Source organism: Manis javanica, chromosome 2, assembly GCF_040802235.1.
Source record: "Manis javanica isolate MJ-LG chromosome 2, MJ_LKY, whole genome shotgun sequence".
In the NCBI taxonomy this organism is placed as follows: domain Eukaryota; kingdom Metazoa; phylum Chordata; class Mammalia; order Pholidota; family Manidae; genus Manis; species Manis javanica.
Genome location: NC_133157.1, coordinates 221,824,866 through 221,839,513, shown reverse-complemented (window position 1 = coordinate 221,839,513; position 14,648 = coordinate 221,824,866). Strand labels below are relative to the sequence as shown.

At 51.2% G+C, this 14,648-nt stretch overlaps 1 protein-coding gene across 2 annotated transcripts in view; it reads left to right on the top strand.

The window, feature by feature from the left end:
• The window catches only part of FAM135B (family with sequence similarity 135 member B), a 275,686-nt gene that overhangs the window by 227,498 nt on the left and 33,540 nt on the right, over positions 1–14,648 (top strand). For both annotated transcript variants that reach the window (XM_037023272.2, XM_037023271.2), the window contains exons 8-11: positions 210–363; positions 2,370–2,419; positions 11,811–11,966; positions 12,726–12,799. In XM_037023272.2, coding sequence (XP_036879167.2) covers positions 210–363; positions 2,370–2,419; positions 11,811–11,966; positions 12,726–12,799 — 434 coding nt within the window. The remainder of the gene's footprint in view (positions 1–209; positions 364–2,369; positions 2,420–11,810; positions 11,967–12,725; positions 12,800–14,648) is intronic.

The window sequence follows — 14,648 nt, the reverse complement described above, 5'->3', positions numbered from 1 at the left end:
TCATCTTTTATTAGTACCACTATCACTGCTGATGTTTCTGTTTTAATCTGAACAGCATGATAGGCTAGAGGCTTGGTGGATTCTGTGTTTTCCCCGCAGAGAGACAGGAGGAGACTCAAGCACTCTCTTTTCCTGGCCTCTTGAACCACCGCCCAGTTTTCCCCAGGACCAGCACGCAGCCCTCAGCTGCTGTTCTGCTTCCCCCACAGGGGAGCTTCTACGTGCCCTCGGAGAACTGCATGCAGCGGGCCTACAAGTGGCACCGGGAGCTGTGTGCCCTGCTCCTGCGCGCCCACCGCGGGCTCCGCGCCCATTTCCTGAGCATCATGATGGACATCCCTGACGTGCCGCGCGTGGAGCTGGGTAAGGCCGGGTGCAGAGACACGCTAACCCCGGCAGCCACCCTCCCCTTTGGGCTGGGGCCTGGGCACAGGCGGCGAGCTTCTGTAACCCCCACGGCAGTGCGCACTGGTCAGGTAGGGTTTTCTGCTCTCCCTGTCCTTGCAGCAGGACAGAACCCTGGGTGTGCGGATGTGGGAAGAAAAGGAGGACACCTTGAGGCACTCTTCCTCCTTCCTTCACCCAGGCCTTTGTGGGACACCTACTACCCTCCTGGCATTGGTTGTACATTGTGCCAAGTGGCTAAGAGAAATTGCCTTTTCATAATTAGGCAGTAGTGACAGGATGGCAACTTAAAGGAGTGTAAAGCAATCCTAAGAAAGAACTACATGTGTACTTTTTAATCTGGATGGCTTGGCGGAACTCTCTCAGTAGCCATCATAATGATTTTCTGGGGATGAATTGCTTCTTGCACATATATCATCAGGCATCATGGAGACCATTGTGCCTGAATCCCTTTTGATTGACAGATGATAGAACCAGAAAGAAGCTCAGAGAGGTGAAATGACTACTTAGGGCCACACAGCAATGCATGGTGCAGAGATCCTGCAGTGACTCCGAGGCCGGGTCCTTTATATCATGTCACACCCATTTAAATGGGCCATGTTGTGATTCTGCTCAGCTTTCTCCAATGAGGCCCCTTTGCTAAAACTGAGGCCAGGTCTTCAGCCTGGTTTTCCAGGTTAATAAGATTCCTGCTGGGTACTTCCACTTCCCTACCTGTCCCTCTAGACCTTGCCTGAATTAATTGTGTCTTGGGCAGTATTTCTGGCCTTGTACTTTGTCCATTATTGCACTGAACACACCTTGTAACAAGGGTTTATTCCCCAGTAGACCTGGGGTCTCTGAGAGCAGGTGTCCCTCAGGGCCCTGGCGTGTGGTGCCTGGCACGTGGTGCGAAGGAGCAGATGCGGCCTCACTGGTGACGGCTTGGGCTGTGGGGACATCTTACCCTCTCGCTCTGTCGGCTCCAACACCCTGGGCAAGTCAGACACTACTCTGAATCGCCCACGAGTGAAGCTGATTTTTTTTTCACACTCGAATGTTCTGCATGCAGTAAAGACACGTATAGAATCAGAGCCAGTCTCATAGCTCAGAGGCAATGGCAATTGTGCAAGAGTGGTTGACTTCTTGCTTTAACTTTTTCTTACCCAAAGGAATTGAATTTGTCTTTATTCATTCACTGTCATATTTTCATTGAGAACCTGCTACATTCCAGACACCAGGGGCACAGCCAAGATCAACACGACGAAAGCCACTAGGCCTGCTGGGGTTCACAGCTGCCGGGTGGATAAGTTGTCTCCTTGCAACGCACTGAGGGATTGATTGCATCCACTCACCAGGGGTAACAAAGCTTTGAGTAGAGCCACACTGTGGCCAAGTGCACACCACTGACCGGATCGCAGAGCCAGGGGAGAGTTCCAGCACAGGCACTGTGGGCTTCAAACCGCTGATGGCCAGAGGCTGATCCCAGATGGCGAGATCACAGGCTCCCCTGCTGGGGGCCTGGACAATGGTGAACATCAGTATCGGCCTCTGCAGGCTCTGCCCTGCCGCTCCACTCCTGCAGACTTCCTCACATTCACCTGTGCGACGGGGATACAAATCCACGCCCCACGTGTGCCACACCCACGTGTGATGTGTGCACCTGCAAAATGTGGGATCACTGACCTGTACTAGGTTCTCTTTGAACGGGGACAGGGGGCATCTGTTTCTCAGAAAAGCATCCATGAGACGATGTTGACCTCTGCCTAGTGTGACGTCACCTGGCTCCAAATCGGCTTTGTCCTCTTTATAAACATGACCTCTTTAGGCCGTGGAATGGAGAGAAGGAGGGTTCTCGGGCGCTGTGTTTCCTTCTGTCACATTATGTCAATTTGAAAACTATGTTTCGTTCACACAGTTAGCAACGGCTGCATTTCCGTGTGTGTCCATCTAATTGTGTGTGTTTTTTTCTCTTTTCTTCCTAGAGTCCCTTGCTGTTGAAGAAACACTCTCCCAGCTGTGCTCAGAGCTACAGGTAATTAGAGCACTGACTCCTTGGGCCTGACTGTCAGCAGTTCTGCAGGGCGAACATAGCTGTGTGCTTGGCGTAGAAATCAGAGAAGGAAGGACAGGACTTGGGGCCTTATTCTAGATCTTAAACTGAAGAAATACTCTTCCGTCCCATTACCTGAATCACTAAGTGTCCACTAGATGCCTGTCGTGTGCTTAGCTCTGTGTGAGATATTTTGGAAAAAAAAAACAACAGGTTACAGGTCTCTGTCCCTGGAACTCACACTGAATTTATTTATTTGTCCAGTACCCATACATTTAACAAACATCTATTGACTGTGACCATGTGCTGCTCACAGAGGGTGGTAGAGACCTAGCAGCTGTGGTCACACAGCCTCAGATACGGCAGAAAGCCAGCATCAATGATGGTGATGACGATGAATCCGGTGTGTGCATTTGCCAAAATGCGTCAAGCATGTATTAAGAATATGTGCTCAATGAATACCTGGCAAGCGCATGTTATTGTTATTTACGTCACATTGTGTTGGATGGCCTGGGTGGGTATTGTCGTTCTTATATGACAAGAGGCCAATTAAGATGGAAGAAAGTGTGGTAGCCCAGGTTGGTGACACAGCTCATCAGTGTCAGAAGCTGGACTCACTGCAGATTGACATCTCTGTCTTTTAAATCAGTGTTTCTCAACCCTCACTGCACAGTAGAAACACATTTAGAATTGTAAAGATGTACCTGTGCCTAGGATCCATCCAAACTGGTGGAAACAGAATCCCTGGGCATGGAGCTTAGGTATTTGTATTTTTATTAAAACAGCCTCAGCTCAATCAAAACCACACCGAGATATCATTTCACACCTGTTAGAATGGCTGTAAAAAAAACCCACAAGAGATAACAAGTGCCGGAGAGGAGGCAGAGAAAGGGAGCCCCTGTGCACTGCTGGTGGGAGTGTGAACCGGTGCCGCCACTGTGGGAAGCAGTATGGACGGTCCTCAAAAAGTTAAACCTAGAACTATCAGATGATCAGCAATGTCACTTCTGGATATGAACCCAAAGGATGTGCAACCGGATTTTGAGGAGATAACTATACCCCCATGTTCACTGCAGCATTATTTACAATAGCCAAGAGATGGAAACCACTTGAGTGTCCACTGGTGGATGAATGCGTAAGGAAAATGTGGTATATACACTGGAATATTATTCAGCCATAAAGAGGAAGGAAATCCTGCCAATCTGTAACAATAGGGTTGAATCTTAGGGTATCGTGCTAAGTGAAATAAGTCAGAGAAAGACAAATGCTGTATGATCTCACTTATATGTGGGATATATTTGTAGAAACAGAACAGATTGGTGGTCACCAGAGGCAGGGGTCGGGGGTAGGAGAGATGGATGAAGAGGGTCAAAAGGTACAGACTTCCAGTTATAAAACAAGTAAGTCATGGGATGTAAAGTACAGCATGGTGACTGTAGTACTGTACTTGAAAGTTACCAAGAGTAAAATCTTAAAAGTTCTCATCACAGGAAAAAAAATTATTACTGTTGAGATGATGGATGTGTTAATGAATCTTCTTATAGAAATCATTTTGCAATATATACATATACCAAATCAGTATGTTGCCAATGTTATATGTCAATTATATCTCAATAAAACTGCAAGAAAAACATTAGAAATAAAAAGCTCCCCCAGTGGGTATAATGTGCAGCCAGGGATGAGAAGCCCTGCTTTAGATCATGTCATAAAGTCAGCAGAGTGAAATGTCACTGTCAATGGCCAGCAGGCTCCTGTGAGAAGGCAGAATGCAGACATGGGGGTTGGGTAGGGGGTGGGTGACGTTAGGGACCAGTCTGAGGAGGAAGTGCAACTTGACATGAGCCTATAGGAAGGGACCTACCTGTAGGGATAATTGGGAGTCACATTGCAGGCACTGCTCATCGTAAAGAGGGGGGACAACGGGCTACATGAGTTACACGAAGTCCATTTGTAGAGTGCATGGTGGGGGGCGATGAGGCTGGCAGAGGACAGGATTTCCAGGTGAGAGCTTGTACTCTCTAAGGCTCTGCTGCCTTGGAAAGGGCCCCCAGGCTCCACAGCCACATGGCCCGTGTGCGCACCCAGGCTCCAGACCTTCTGCCTGGCAGCTGCATGATCCCGGATGGGCGTTAGGGCCTTGTGTTGTTTCTCCATGTGCTATGGTTGTTGTGAAGGCACCACAGAGAGCTCCCGAGAGGACCTGGCAAGTGCCCAGCTCACTGGGTCTGCTCTGTAGGGCTGGCCTCTCCTTCTGGGCCTGCCTTAGGCTCTGTCCCCACTCCCCCAAGCCTGGCTAGAGGAATGGGCAGAAGGAGGCACAGCTCAGCCTGCCAAGAAGAAACCATGGTAAACCGTTGAAAATTTAGATTTAGGAATTTTTAAAAATGCACATGGTTAGCTTTCAAATTCACAATTCACGAGGTTGGCCTGAGGAGCAGATTTGCAGCTGCATGTCACCCCCGTCCCAATCGTTCCTGCCGGGACCAGCAGGGAGACAAGGTGGGGCATCAGAGATGGGGCCTCCTGTGGGCTCCCTGTGGCTGCCCTGCCTGTCCGGAAGCTTCCCTCCGGGAGCCGGCTCGTGGCTGCACCGCCAGCAAGGGCATGGGAGCCGGCAGGGGCTCTCAGGCAGGCACGCAGCTAGTGCTTGCCACGAGTCCCCTCTGACCTCCCTGTGACCACGGGCTTTACCAAAGCACTTGGTCAGGGGTACCCAGTGTGTGGTGGAGGGGAAGGGGGTGCACCCCTGTGCCACACAGCACCAAGTCCACTGCCTCTGTGCCCACAGCACCGCGCATGGCAGAGGCTGTTGCCCATCTTCTCCTTATCACTGATGGGGGTGGACGGGGGCTGTGCTAGTGGTGGGCAATCATGGCACACTGTGGAAGTAGTCCCATCAGAGCCAGGGGGACCTGCTAAATGCATGGCTTCAGGCATGTTGCTTAATCTTTATGGATTTCTCTTTTCCTATCTAAAATGGGGATAAAGCCACTTGGTTTTTATCAACCTCTTTTTCTCTCAGCCCATAAGCATGCATGCTGGCTACCTGCCTGCTGCTGTTTTATATGCATTGTGTGCATTTTCTCATTTAATCGGTAGAGCAGTTGTACAGGGTAAGTAATCGTTCCATGCTTGGGTAACCAAGATTCAGGGCTCTCTGCTCACGAAGGTTGAGTCTTTGGCCCGGAGTCCCAGTACTGGCAGAACAGGGGCAGAAGCTGGTCCTGGCAGCCCCGGCCCTCCTTCCCCACCAAGATGCTGCCCCAGGGAGCAGATTCGGGCAGAGAACAGAAGTGAGGTCTGTGCCGTGGACACAGAACATGCTAATAACCTCCCTGTCCGGTGCAGTCACCCTTGGGCTCCGGCTTGTCGCTTCCCTCGTGGTGAAGTGGGTTCTGGTGCTGCCCAGGACCAGGCAGGGACAATGGTGAAAAGGCCAAGTTCCTTTTGTCTTTGTGGCCACAAAGGATCAGTGTTCTCCTGGGACTGCATTTTTGGTCTATTGGTGCAGGAGAGTTGTGATTCATTTCAGGAACATTATGTGTGTCCCCACTACTCCCAGGCCCTGCATTAGGTCCTAGGGACTCAGTGGCGAACCCCCTCCCTTGGGGGCACAGTCTGGCGAGGTGACTTGTTCACTCTTGAGCCGAGGGGTCCAGAAGGGTTCCTGGTAATGCTGGAATGCATGGGTGCAGCAGTGAATGGCAATGCCACATGCTACTAAAGGTGAGGAATTGAGTGACGCTGGAGCAGTTAATGCCGCACATCGCAAAGGAGGTGGGCTCAGCGTGCGCCTTCACTCCTTCAGCACCCTGTGGGTGCGCCGCGCTGCCGCGGATCAAGCGGAGAGCGGCGGTTGGAGATGGCCAGGGCGCAGACTCGCCCCCTCGCAGTGGTTTCCCGGGACGAAATGCGCGCACGCGTGCACACTGCCCCAACGCCACTGGGCCCCCTGTCCTGACGGGCCTCGCGGACAGGGGCGCGGGCACTGCAGATGTGGACACGGATCCGTGCGTGGCTGGAGCCCAGGAGGACGTGTCGCTGAGGGTCTGGAGGCTGCGCTGGAGCCAAGCCCCTGGGGACGGGGAGGGTGGGTGGCGGAGCCCGGCCTTCTGCACAAGGGCAGGCCTAGCGTCGGAGGCGCGGGCGCTGCGGAAAGCTGTGCTCGCGGACCGGGGAGCGGGGCTCCGAGAGGACGCAGCAGCGGGCGGCGGAGTTCCTCGGGGGAGCCGGGGCCAACCAAGAGACCTGCACGCGGGGCTGAGACTAACCCCGCAGGTCGTGGAAGCTCCTTGGGGGCTGTGCGGAAAAGGCGCGAGAGAGGGAACATCTCGGCCGGCCGGCGAGGGCTGTTAGTCGCATTTTTTCAGCAAAAACAATGCCAATGCCAACCGCCGCGTACCGGATGCTGGCTCCCCACCGCGGTGCGCGCGCCCTGCCCTACAGCGGCCCTGCCAGGGCTGGGGGGGCCTCGGGTATCCCATTCATTTTCCCATAAGTGGACATGGGAGCGTGGCTTCCTTCAAGTGCCTGAACCCCTGCGGGTGGGCCCGGGCCAAGCCCAGGGCGGCCTGCCAGCCGCTGCATTACTGACGCATCTGGTCCCTGCAGTGGTTCAGGTGAGAACGGGCTGCGGAAAAGTCTTATCAGCTCAGAGTCTCAAGAGCCAGCGGAGCGCCAGGCCCCAAGCTGCAGGGCGTTGGTTTTGAGTGACTGCTTTGCTGCGGGCTCGTTTTGTACAAAGCAGCCAGATTAGCTGCTGCCGCCGGGGGGAGTAGGGAGAGCCGGGTGGCATCGGTTTACTCCGGGGTTTTTAAAGGCTGGCCAGTTGCTGGGAGTGGGAGAAACAATCCCCGCCCCACCACCCTCACGCCTCAGCCCCAGAGCCGTCCGAGGAAGAACAGCACCACCTAGTGGCCAACCACTCAAGGTCGCGAATGCTTGCGTCTGTGCGCTGGACGGCGTGGTGGGATGGGATGGGCATGGAAACAGTTTCGGGGTTAAGACAGTTTGGAAACATGGACCTCTACAGTAAAGGTGCAGTTCCTATGTAAGTTTGCTCCATGCGAATCTCATGAACATTTATGAAGCGCTTACTAAGTGCCAGCCACTTTGCTAATGTGTTAAGAATACAAAGATAGACCTTTCCAGGACTAACAGCTTCATGTGACAGGACTTGCTCACATACAGGCAGCAGCAGGGCTGGGTGTGCGACTAAGGGAACACGCCTGGCTCTTTGTGAGGTTAGCGGTGAAGGAGCCAGAGTGTGCCAGGCGGCAGGGAGGGAATGTCCTCACAACCCAGGGTAAGAACCCACTGGCCAGAAGTACTGGGGGTGCTTGGGGTCCCCGTGATGGGTGTAGCATGGAATATAATGAAGCTGGTTGTGGGAGAGTTGGATCAGAGGGTAAGGATCCTGCTATGAAGCCTGATTAGGAACGGAACAGCTGATGGAAAGGTTCTAATGAGATTCCACCATGTGCTTTGGATAACCAACAGGTTGAACACATGCTGAGGACCAGAAAGCAATCACCAATCTTCTTTAAAAATTCAGCAAGCAAGGGTTTCCTGTCCTACAAAAGATTCCTTCCTGATCGCCCCATGAACTTCTGGGGGATCCCATATTGTCAGACGGCCCTTCCTTGAGCTGCATGTTCCTAGCAGGAAACACTAAAAACAAGTTATCAGGCTTAAATGTACAGCTACCAATGGGCAGCCTGGTTTTTGCTTGTTTTGTTTACTTTCTTTTTTTTCCAATTGCCTTGCCAGAGGGTTTTTAATTATTTGACTTAAGCTTAAAAACATATTTGTGAGGTGTTTCAAGACAATGATCCTGTTGATAAAGATATTACGTGCTTTCTCATTGAATCCTTATTTTGGTCTTGGGATGTAGGTTTTATTAGCCTTGTTTCTTAGCAGAAGAAACTAAAGCTTTAGAAAATGACTGTCCCCTGGGATCACTGTGACCTCTTTCTTCCTGGCCAGCCACAGTCCCCAGTACTATTATTTTTCAGCGGGAGGGCACCGCACAGCTTTGATTATTTAGAGTGTTCCAACGTAGCCAGGGAGTGAGAGAGCTCAGCCGGAGGCAACTCCTTTGAGTAATGTCCATTTCTCTGTTTCATTGTAGAATTTCTGACTTTCATGTACATATAAATTATCTGGGAATTTGTTAAAATGTAGATTCTGATTGGATCTGGGGCGGGGCAGGAGAGTCTGCATTTCTGACATCTTCCCGGAAGGTGACAGTGCAGCCGGGTATTCCAGACCTGAGTGTCTAAGTGCGGAAACTCCACTAGAGGTGCCCTTCTCATTCACATCCAGGTGGCATGTAGCTGCCTCCTTGCCCCCCACTACCATGCTGGGCGCAGAGTCTGACTCCTCAGCCTGGGCTTCCCTCCCCCGTTGCAACCCTCCCATGCTTCAGGGCCCGGCTGTGTTCCAGAGCACCCCTTCTGAGGACCCAGGCTTTGGCAGCAGGGCCTGACTTGTCTTCAAGGTGCCCTGGCCTTGAATGTAGAGGCACGAGGGCCTGGGGGGACTTGGACCCATTAAACAGGATTATCTGATGCCAGGGCCCAATTCTGTAACCATGAGGCCCGTGATGGCAGGGAACCTGGCTAGTCCAGGGAATGTAGGGAGGCTTTTCTGTATCCTGAGGATGTAGGCATAATCCCCAGGAAGGCTTCTGAGACCCTTCTATGCACCCAGAGTACATCTCTTTCACAGAACTTTGTAGGCTCAATAAATACCCATAACTGAGCCACTTGCATCTACCAGGACCTGATGTATTTATCTTTGGTGCAACACACCCCAGCACGTAACAGACACTCCATGATCAGAGCATGGGGGTGGGGGGTGGGGGTGAGCAAGAGAGCGTAGTCAGGGCCTGGATGAAGATCATGGGGGCAGCAAGTGTGAGCAGCTGTGCGTCTTCAAGCAGCTTCACCGGATCGCCTCGTCGGCGTGGAGGGCCTCTCCTTGGTCTTGCCTGAGAAGCCCCTCCCTGCACGTTACCAGTGACTGCCCAGACCCAGGCATCTCTGAGACGGGGAAGTCCTCTTGTGGCTTTATTAGAAGCTTCCTTAACCTTATCTGGAGCCATTTCTGTAATCAACTGGGGGAAAAATTAATTTTCCCAAAGACACATTTAAACGGTGGCTTTCCTTTTTCTCATTTGCACTCTAGTGGCTGAGCTCGGAAGTAGTGCCATGCTTCCTGTTGCCACTGTAGTGGAGGGGTGAGCTGTGGGTGGCCGAGTAAGAAGCCCAGGAAGGGGAGTCCAATCACCGAGGCATTGATGCAAAGTCACCAGTATATTCCATAAAGACTCACTAAATCCCCACTATCCATCAGCCACTGTGTGTAGTTACTAGGAATACTGAGAGGTCTAAAGCTCAAAATGCAGGCCACAGAGGGTGATACAGGAAGTAAAACAAGCAACACATGGTCAGAGTGTCTATGCAAGGTCAAGTAGACATCAAGGGAGGGGAGCTAGGCTTACCCTTGGAGCATAGACGTTCCTAAAGAATCACCAGACACAAAGGGGACTGCAGTGACTGCTTACACAACCAGCTGGGTGGATAACAGATAAGTCTGAAGTGCCGAAGGGAGGGAGAAGGGCCATTGGAAGGAGCAAGGGGAAGGCATTCCAGGGAGAACGTACAGCCCGGCCAAGGGCCTGCACTTGGTAATAGCTGTGTGTGATCTGATCACTGGGGGCAGGTGAGTGTGGCCAGGCAGTGGGCGTGCGCTGGGCCAGAAGGGAGGGAAGGCAAGGTCCTCAGGGACAAAAGGGCGCTGTGTGCTATGCCGGCATGTGGCGCTGCTAGCGAGAGTGACTGGCTGGAGACTCTGATGACAAGCCACTGTGGTTCACCCAGGAGCCTTGACGCCCAGCCTGGACGCCTTCCAGTGGCTGACCTTGTCCCGCACTCACCCCACCCAATCTTCACTTTTCTGCCTCCTAAAACCCTTGGTCATGGATGGGACTAAACCAAGAGTAGACATTCCCTGTTTGACCCCTGCCTCCCAGTGGAGCTCGTGCTGGAAATAATGCCTCCATCAGAAGAAAGTAAGAGCCATTCTCTCATTTTGGACTTTTATAGTTTGTGTTGTCATCAAAGACTGACCTTTCCTCTTGGAAGAAGGAGCTCAGAGAGGCTACAGTTGAATGATGCCCTGTATCTGAAAGCTAGTCATTAATTATAAAGCAATTTACCCAAGTATGAAAAGCCCTTACTGGGTGCCAAAGTCCTCCCTCCCCCCCTTTTTACTCTCAGATGCCACACTCCACCCAACATGCCTTCGTCTAGCACCAGCCTATAGTACAAGAATAGCAAAAGGGACATCCGGCGTTTCAAGCTAGGCTTTGCACTTAGTCTCCCTGCATTGTCACATCCAGTGACTGTTTATTTGCTTCGCATACCCACTTTGCAGATGTAGACACTGAGGCACAGGGCAAAGGAGGATAGAGACGGGTATGAAATGGCTCTGGTTTTGAGTCCCTGCTGCAGCTTCCATGACAGAGAGATTCCCACCACTCTTAATAGTTCAGCCCCCTTCCTATGTCCTCCTCTGAGTGAGGCTCCCCACAGGAGAGAGCCTTTGTGCTTGCCTTTGTGTCCCCATTTATTCTAAATGCGCGCCCGGGGCGGGCAAGATGCACGTGAAGCACTTGGTGAAGCTGGTTCCCTGACAACTGGCTCCCTGCTTCTCGGCAGAGACCTCTCTTCCCACCCCCAGAGTTAAAGTGTTCCCAAGCAGATGATCTCCTAGTTCTAAACTGGTCCCCCAAAGGCTCCAGGCCCCGTCTAGGCTGGCTTCTTCAAGTTTCAGGTGAGGCAACCTGGAGTCCTCCTCAAGGAATTTGGAGTGATGAGGGCAGGATGGCGGCAGGGCACCACGTGGAAACCACCTCACTAGCCATGTGCTCGGTGGTTATAAGGACCATCGTTTCTCAGGAGGTGCTTTACGTCACCTGCTGTGTGAGGACAGCTTGGTGAAATGGCTTTGTGGTCAGACAGCCCTGCAGCAGAGTCCCAGCTCTGTGACCTTGGGCTCGCTATTTAATCCCTCTGACCCTCATTTTACTTTTCCTGAAAAATGATGGTTACAATAACTACCAAAGGGTAATTGTAGGGGTTAAATGGGGAGTACATATAAAAATGCCTGGTCTTCTACCTGCTGAATGGTAGATAATAATAAGTGGAAGTATAGTGATTGCTGAGCCCTGAGGTCAGAATGGAATGGAATACAGACGAGTCCAGAGGAAGGAGAGGCCCTCATTAGAGGCAGGGAGATCGGTAAGACTTCAGGACTGAGTCACTCCGAGAAGTAGGGGACCTTTACAACCACCTTTCTGCCTTTCCAGATGCTGAACAACCCAGAGAAGATAGCTGAGCAGATAAGTAAGGATCTCGCCTGGCTCGCCTCCCACCTGATGGCCCTGTGGACCCAGTTCCTAGATGCAGTGACTCTGCACTCGCAAGTGACCATGCATCTCACTCGGGAGCATCACACCTTGAGGGTAAGGTGTCCGAGGGCCCGAGTTCCCTAATCACACGCCAGCGATCTCTCCAGGAAGCTTTACGATAGTGGCCTCACTGGGCAGAATGAGATTGGGATTGGCTTCTGCAGACCTGAGCTCATCATGGCTCTACGGTGGACTTGCAGTGAGACCTAACGAACTTTATTTAGCTTCTCCAGTCCCTGCTGTACCAGTCATTAAACATCTCCACTGGTGACCAGATGATAGCAGGGCCTCTCCCTAGGGATATTACCAGCGCCTTTAAAGTGTTTTCAGATTGTTCCTGGCATCCTTGCCATCAGCTTGGGTTCAGTGAGTAGGTAGTAAGGCTTAAAGAAGATGCTGCAGTTCTCACATACCGCCAGAGGACCACAGAGCTGAGTCCCCCACGTGCTTAGGGGGCACACTTACATGACAGCCTTTGCACATTCTTTTCCACCTGCATTTATTTCTGGTTCCTGTTTTCAGTGTTTTCCATTCTATAGTAGAAGAAATGAGACCTAAATACAAAATAATAGAAAGCAATTCAAGAACAGATTCATAAACACACCTTAAACTGTGTCCAGAGACCAGGTTTGGGCAAAGAGCCATAAATGAGAGAGGGCAGCTGTGGGCAGGGTAGCAAGACTGCTGTTTCAGAACCTCAGCTCCCCTCCTGTTGGCACATGTCAGTTACCTCTGTGGGCCTCAGATTCCCTTTAAAAGGCAGAGTAGTGCCCTTCCCGTGAGTTAAATTGTTGACATCATTTTATTCCTCAGGTCCGAAGGTTTTCAGAGGCCTTCTTTTACATGGAGCACCAAAAACTCGCAGTGTTGACCTTTCAGGAAAATCTGTAAGTAGCCATTTGCATGCTCACAGCACACCCTAAAAGCAGCCACCCAGGACAACATTCTCGTTCAAAGTTATTTTTTTTCCCTTCATCTCCTGCTGGGAGGGAGAGACATCGGCTACTCCTGCACAGTCAGGCTGCATTTTCTCTGCAGGCCAAAAGAGTCACACAAATTGCAGAGGCGGGAGCTGGTGGGTGGCAGAGAAGGTCAGCAGCCAGACTATTCCTTTCTCGAGTGGCCTTCTGGCTCCATAGTCAGAATCAAGGTGTCCGAGGTCCCTGAAGACATCTGCGCTGGGTCCTCTTGGCAAAATGAATCAGAGGCAGGTGGTCTGGCCACAAACTGCATCAGAAAAAACGCAGAATCTGCCTGAGGCTTTGCAGCCACTAGGAATGGCCTTTAGCGTAAGAATTAAGACTGAACTTCCTACTTAGGAGGACTGGTGAATGTCAGCTTTGCCTTCCTCCAAAATGAATGAAAAAATTTTTAAAAATTCAAACACACTCTGAAAAGTCAGAGGACTGACAAAAGACGAGGTCATCCTTCCCCCCTGATTTCCCTGGTGAGTAAGAACAGCGTTTCCTCCGAAATGTGTTGGCCTTTGCTACACCAATCCAAGGGTTTCTTTTTGTTTCTGAATGATATGTTCTACTCAGAAAATAAATGTAGAGGCAGTAATGACAGATGGCACAGTAAACCCAGCAGGAGAAACACTTGAGATGCACCCGTCCCTCAAGGCAGACCGGAAGACCTGTTTGCCCTCTGCTTTGTATCCCTGTCTTCTCCCCACACTGCGTTCTCTTCAGAATGCACAGCATTCACAGTGTGCCTCATTGATCTGCAAGTGGCAGGGGCAGCCAAGGGACATACATCTACATGTTAAAGTACCCCGTCTAGAAATAGCTGGAGTCTTTCACCTACTCGTGTGTTCATTCAGTCAGACTGGCTAGAGCTGGTGGACCCTGTTGTCTGAAGCTAAAATCGCAAGAATTCATATGACAAATATAAACATGACTTTGAGGGCCACTGAGCAAAATACTGCACATCAGGGCTGCTGCCTACAGAGGTACCACACAGGTGAGCCTCAGATCGCCAGGCGCAGTTGTGTTCCCAGAAGCGTAAGCACACAGGGAGGTGACAGATGCACAGGCAGCTACTCTCCTGGAAGAGTTTCATTGAAATGCCAACCATTTGCACAAAGTACACATGCTGTGTAGCATTCGGCCTGCCTGTGTTCAGTTCATCTCCTTCCATTTACTGGCAGTGGGTCCTTGACAAAGTTATTTTCTGTTGCTGTTGTTTTGTTCTTAACCTCACCTAGTCTTGATTTCTTTAAAATGGGCACATAGTAGTTGCAAGGACCAAATCAGACATCTGTACACATGGAACACACGGTGCAAGCCATGGACTTTGCTCAGAAAAGGTTAGGTGCTGACGGCGGGGTCACACAAGTGTTTATCAAACCTTGGATTGAGATAGTGAGCAGGTGTTGCTCATCTGGGAGCAGGGCTGGAGAGACTGAGTCACTGCCACAGAGAGGCCATGCACTTCCATGACATACGGGACAGAAGCATCTTCCAAAATCAGGATGGACAACTGCTAAGATGACGTGGCCCTGGGGGAACTCATCTGTCAAGACCTATCTTGTTCAAGCTCACACTAGACTGTGTTTCTCCAACAGTAGGTCACAATCATGGTGTGGACTGAAAAATCAACCTAGTGGGTTGGGAACAGCACTCTTTAAATGAAATAGACCAGGCTAGGTAGGACAGGACAAGATCCAATGGGTAGTAGAAAGTGTTTCTGACACTTTTATTTCGGTGTGTGTTTCTGGGAGTGTGTGATTACACT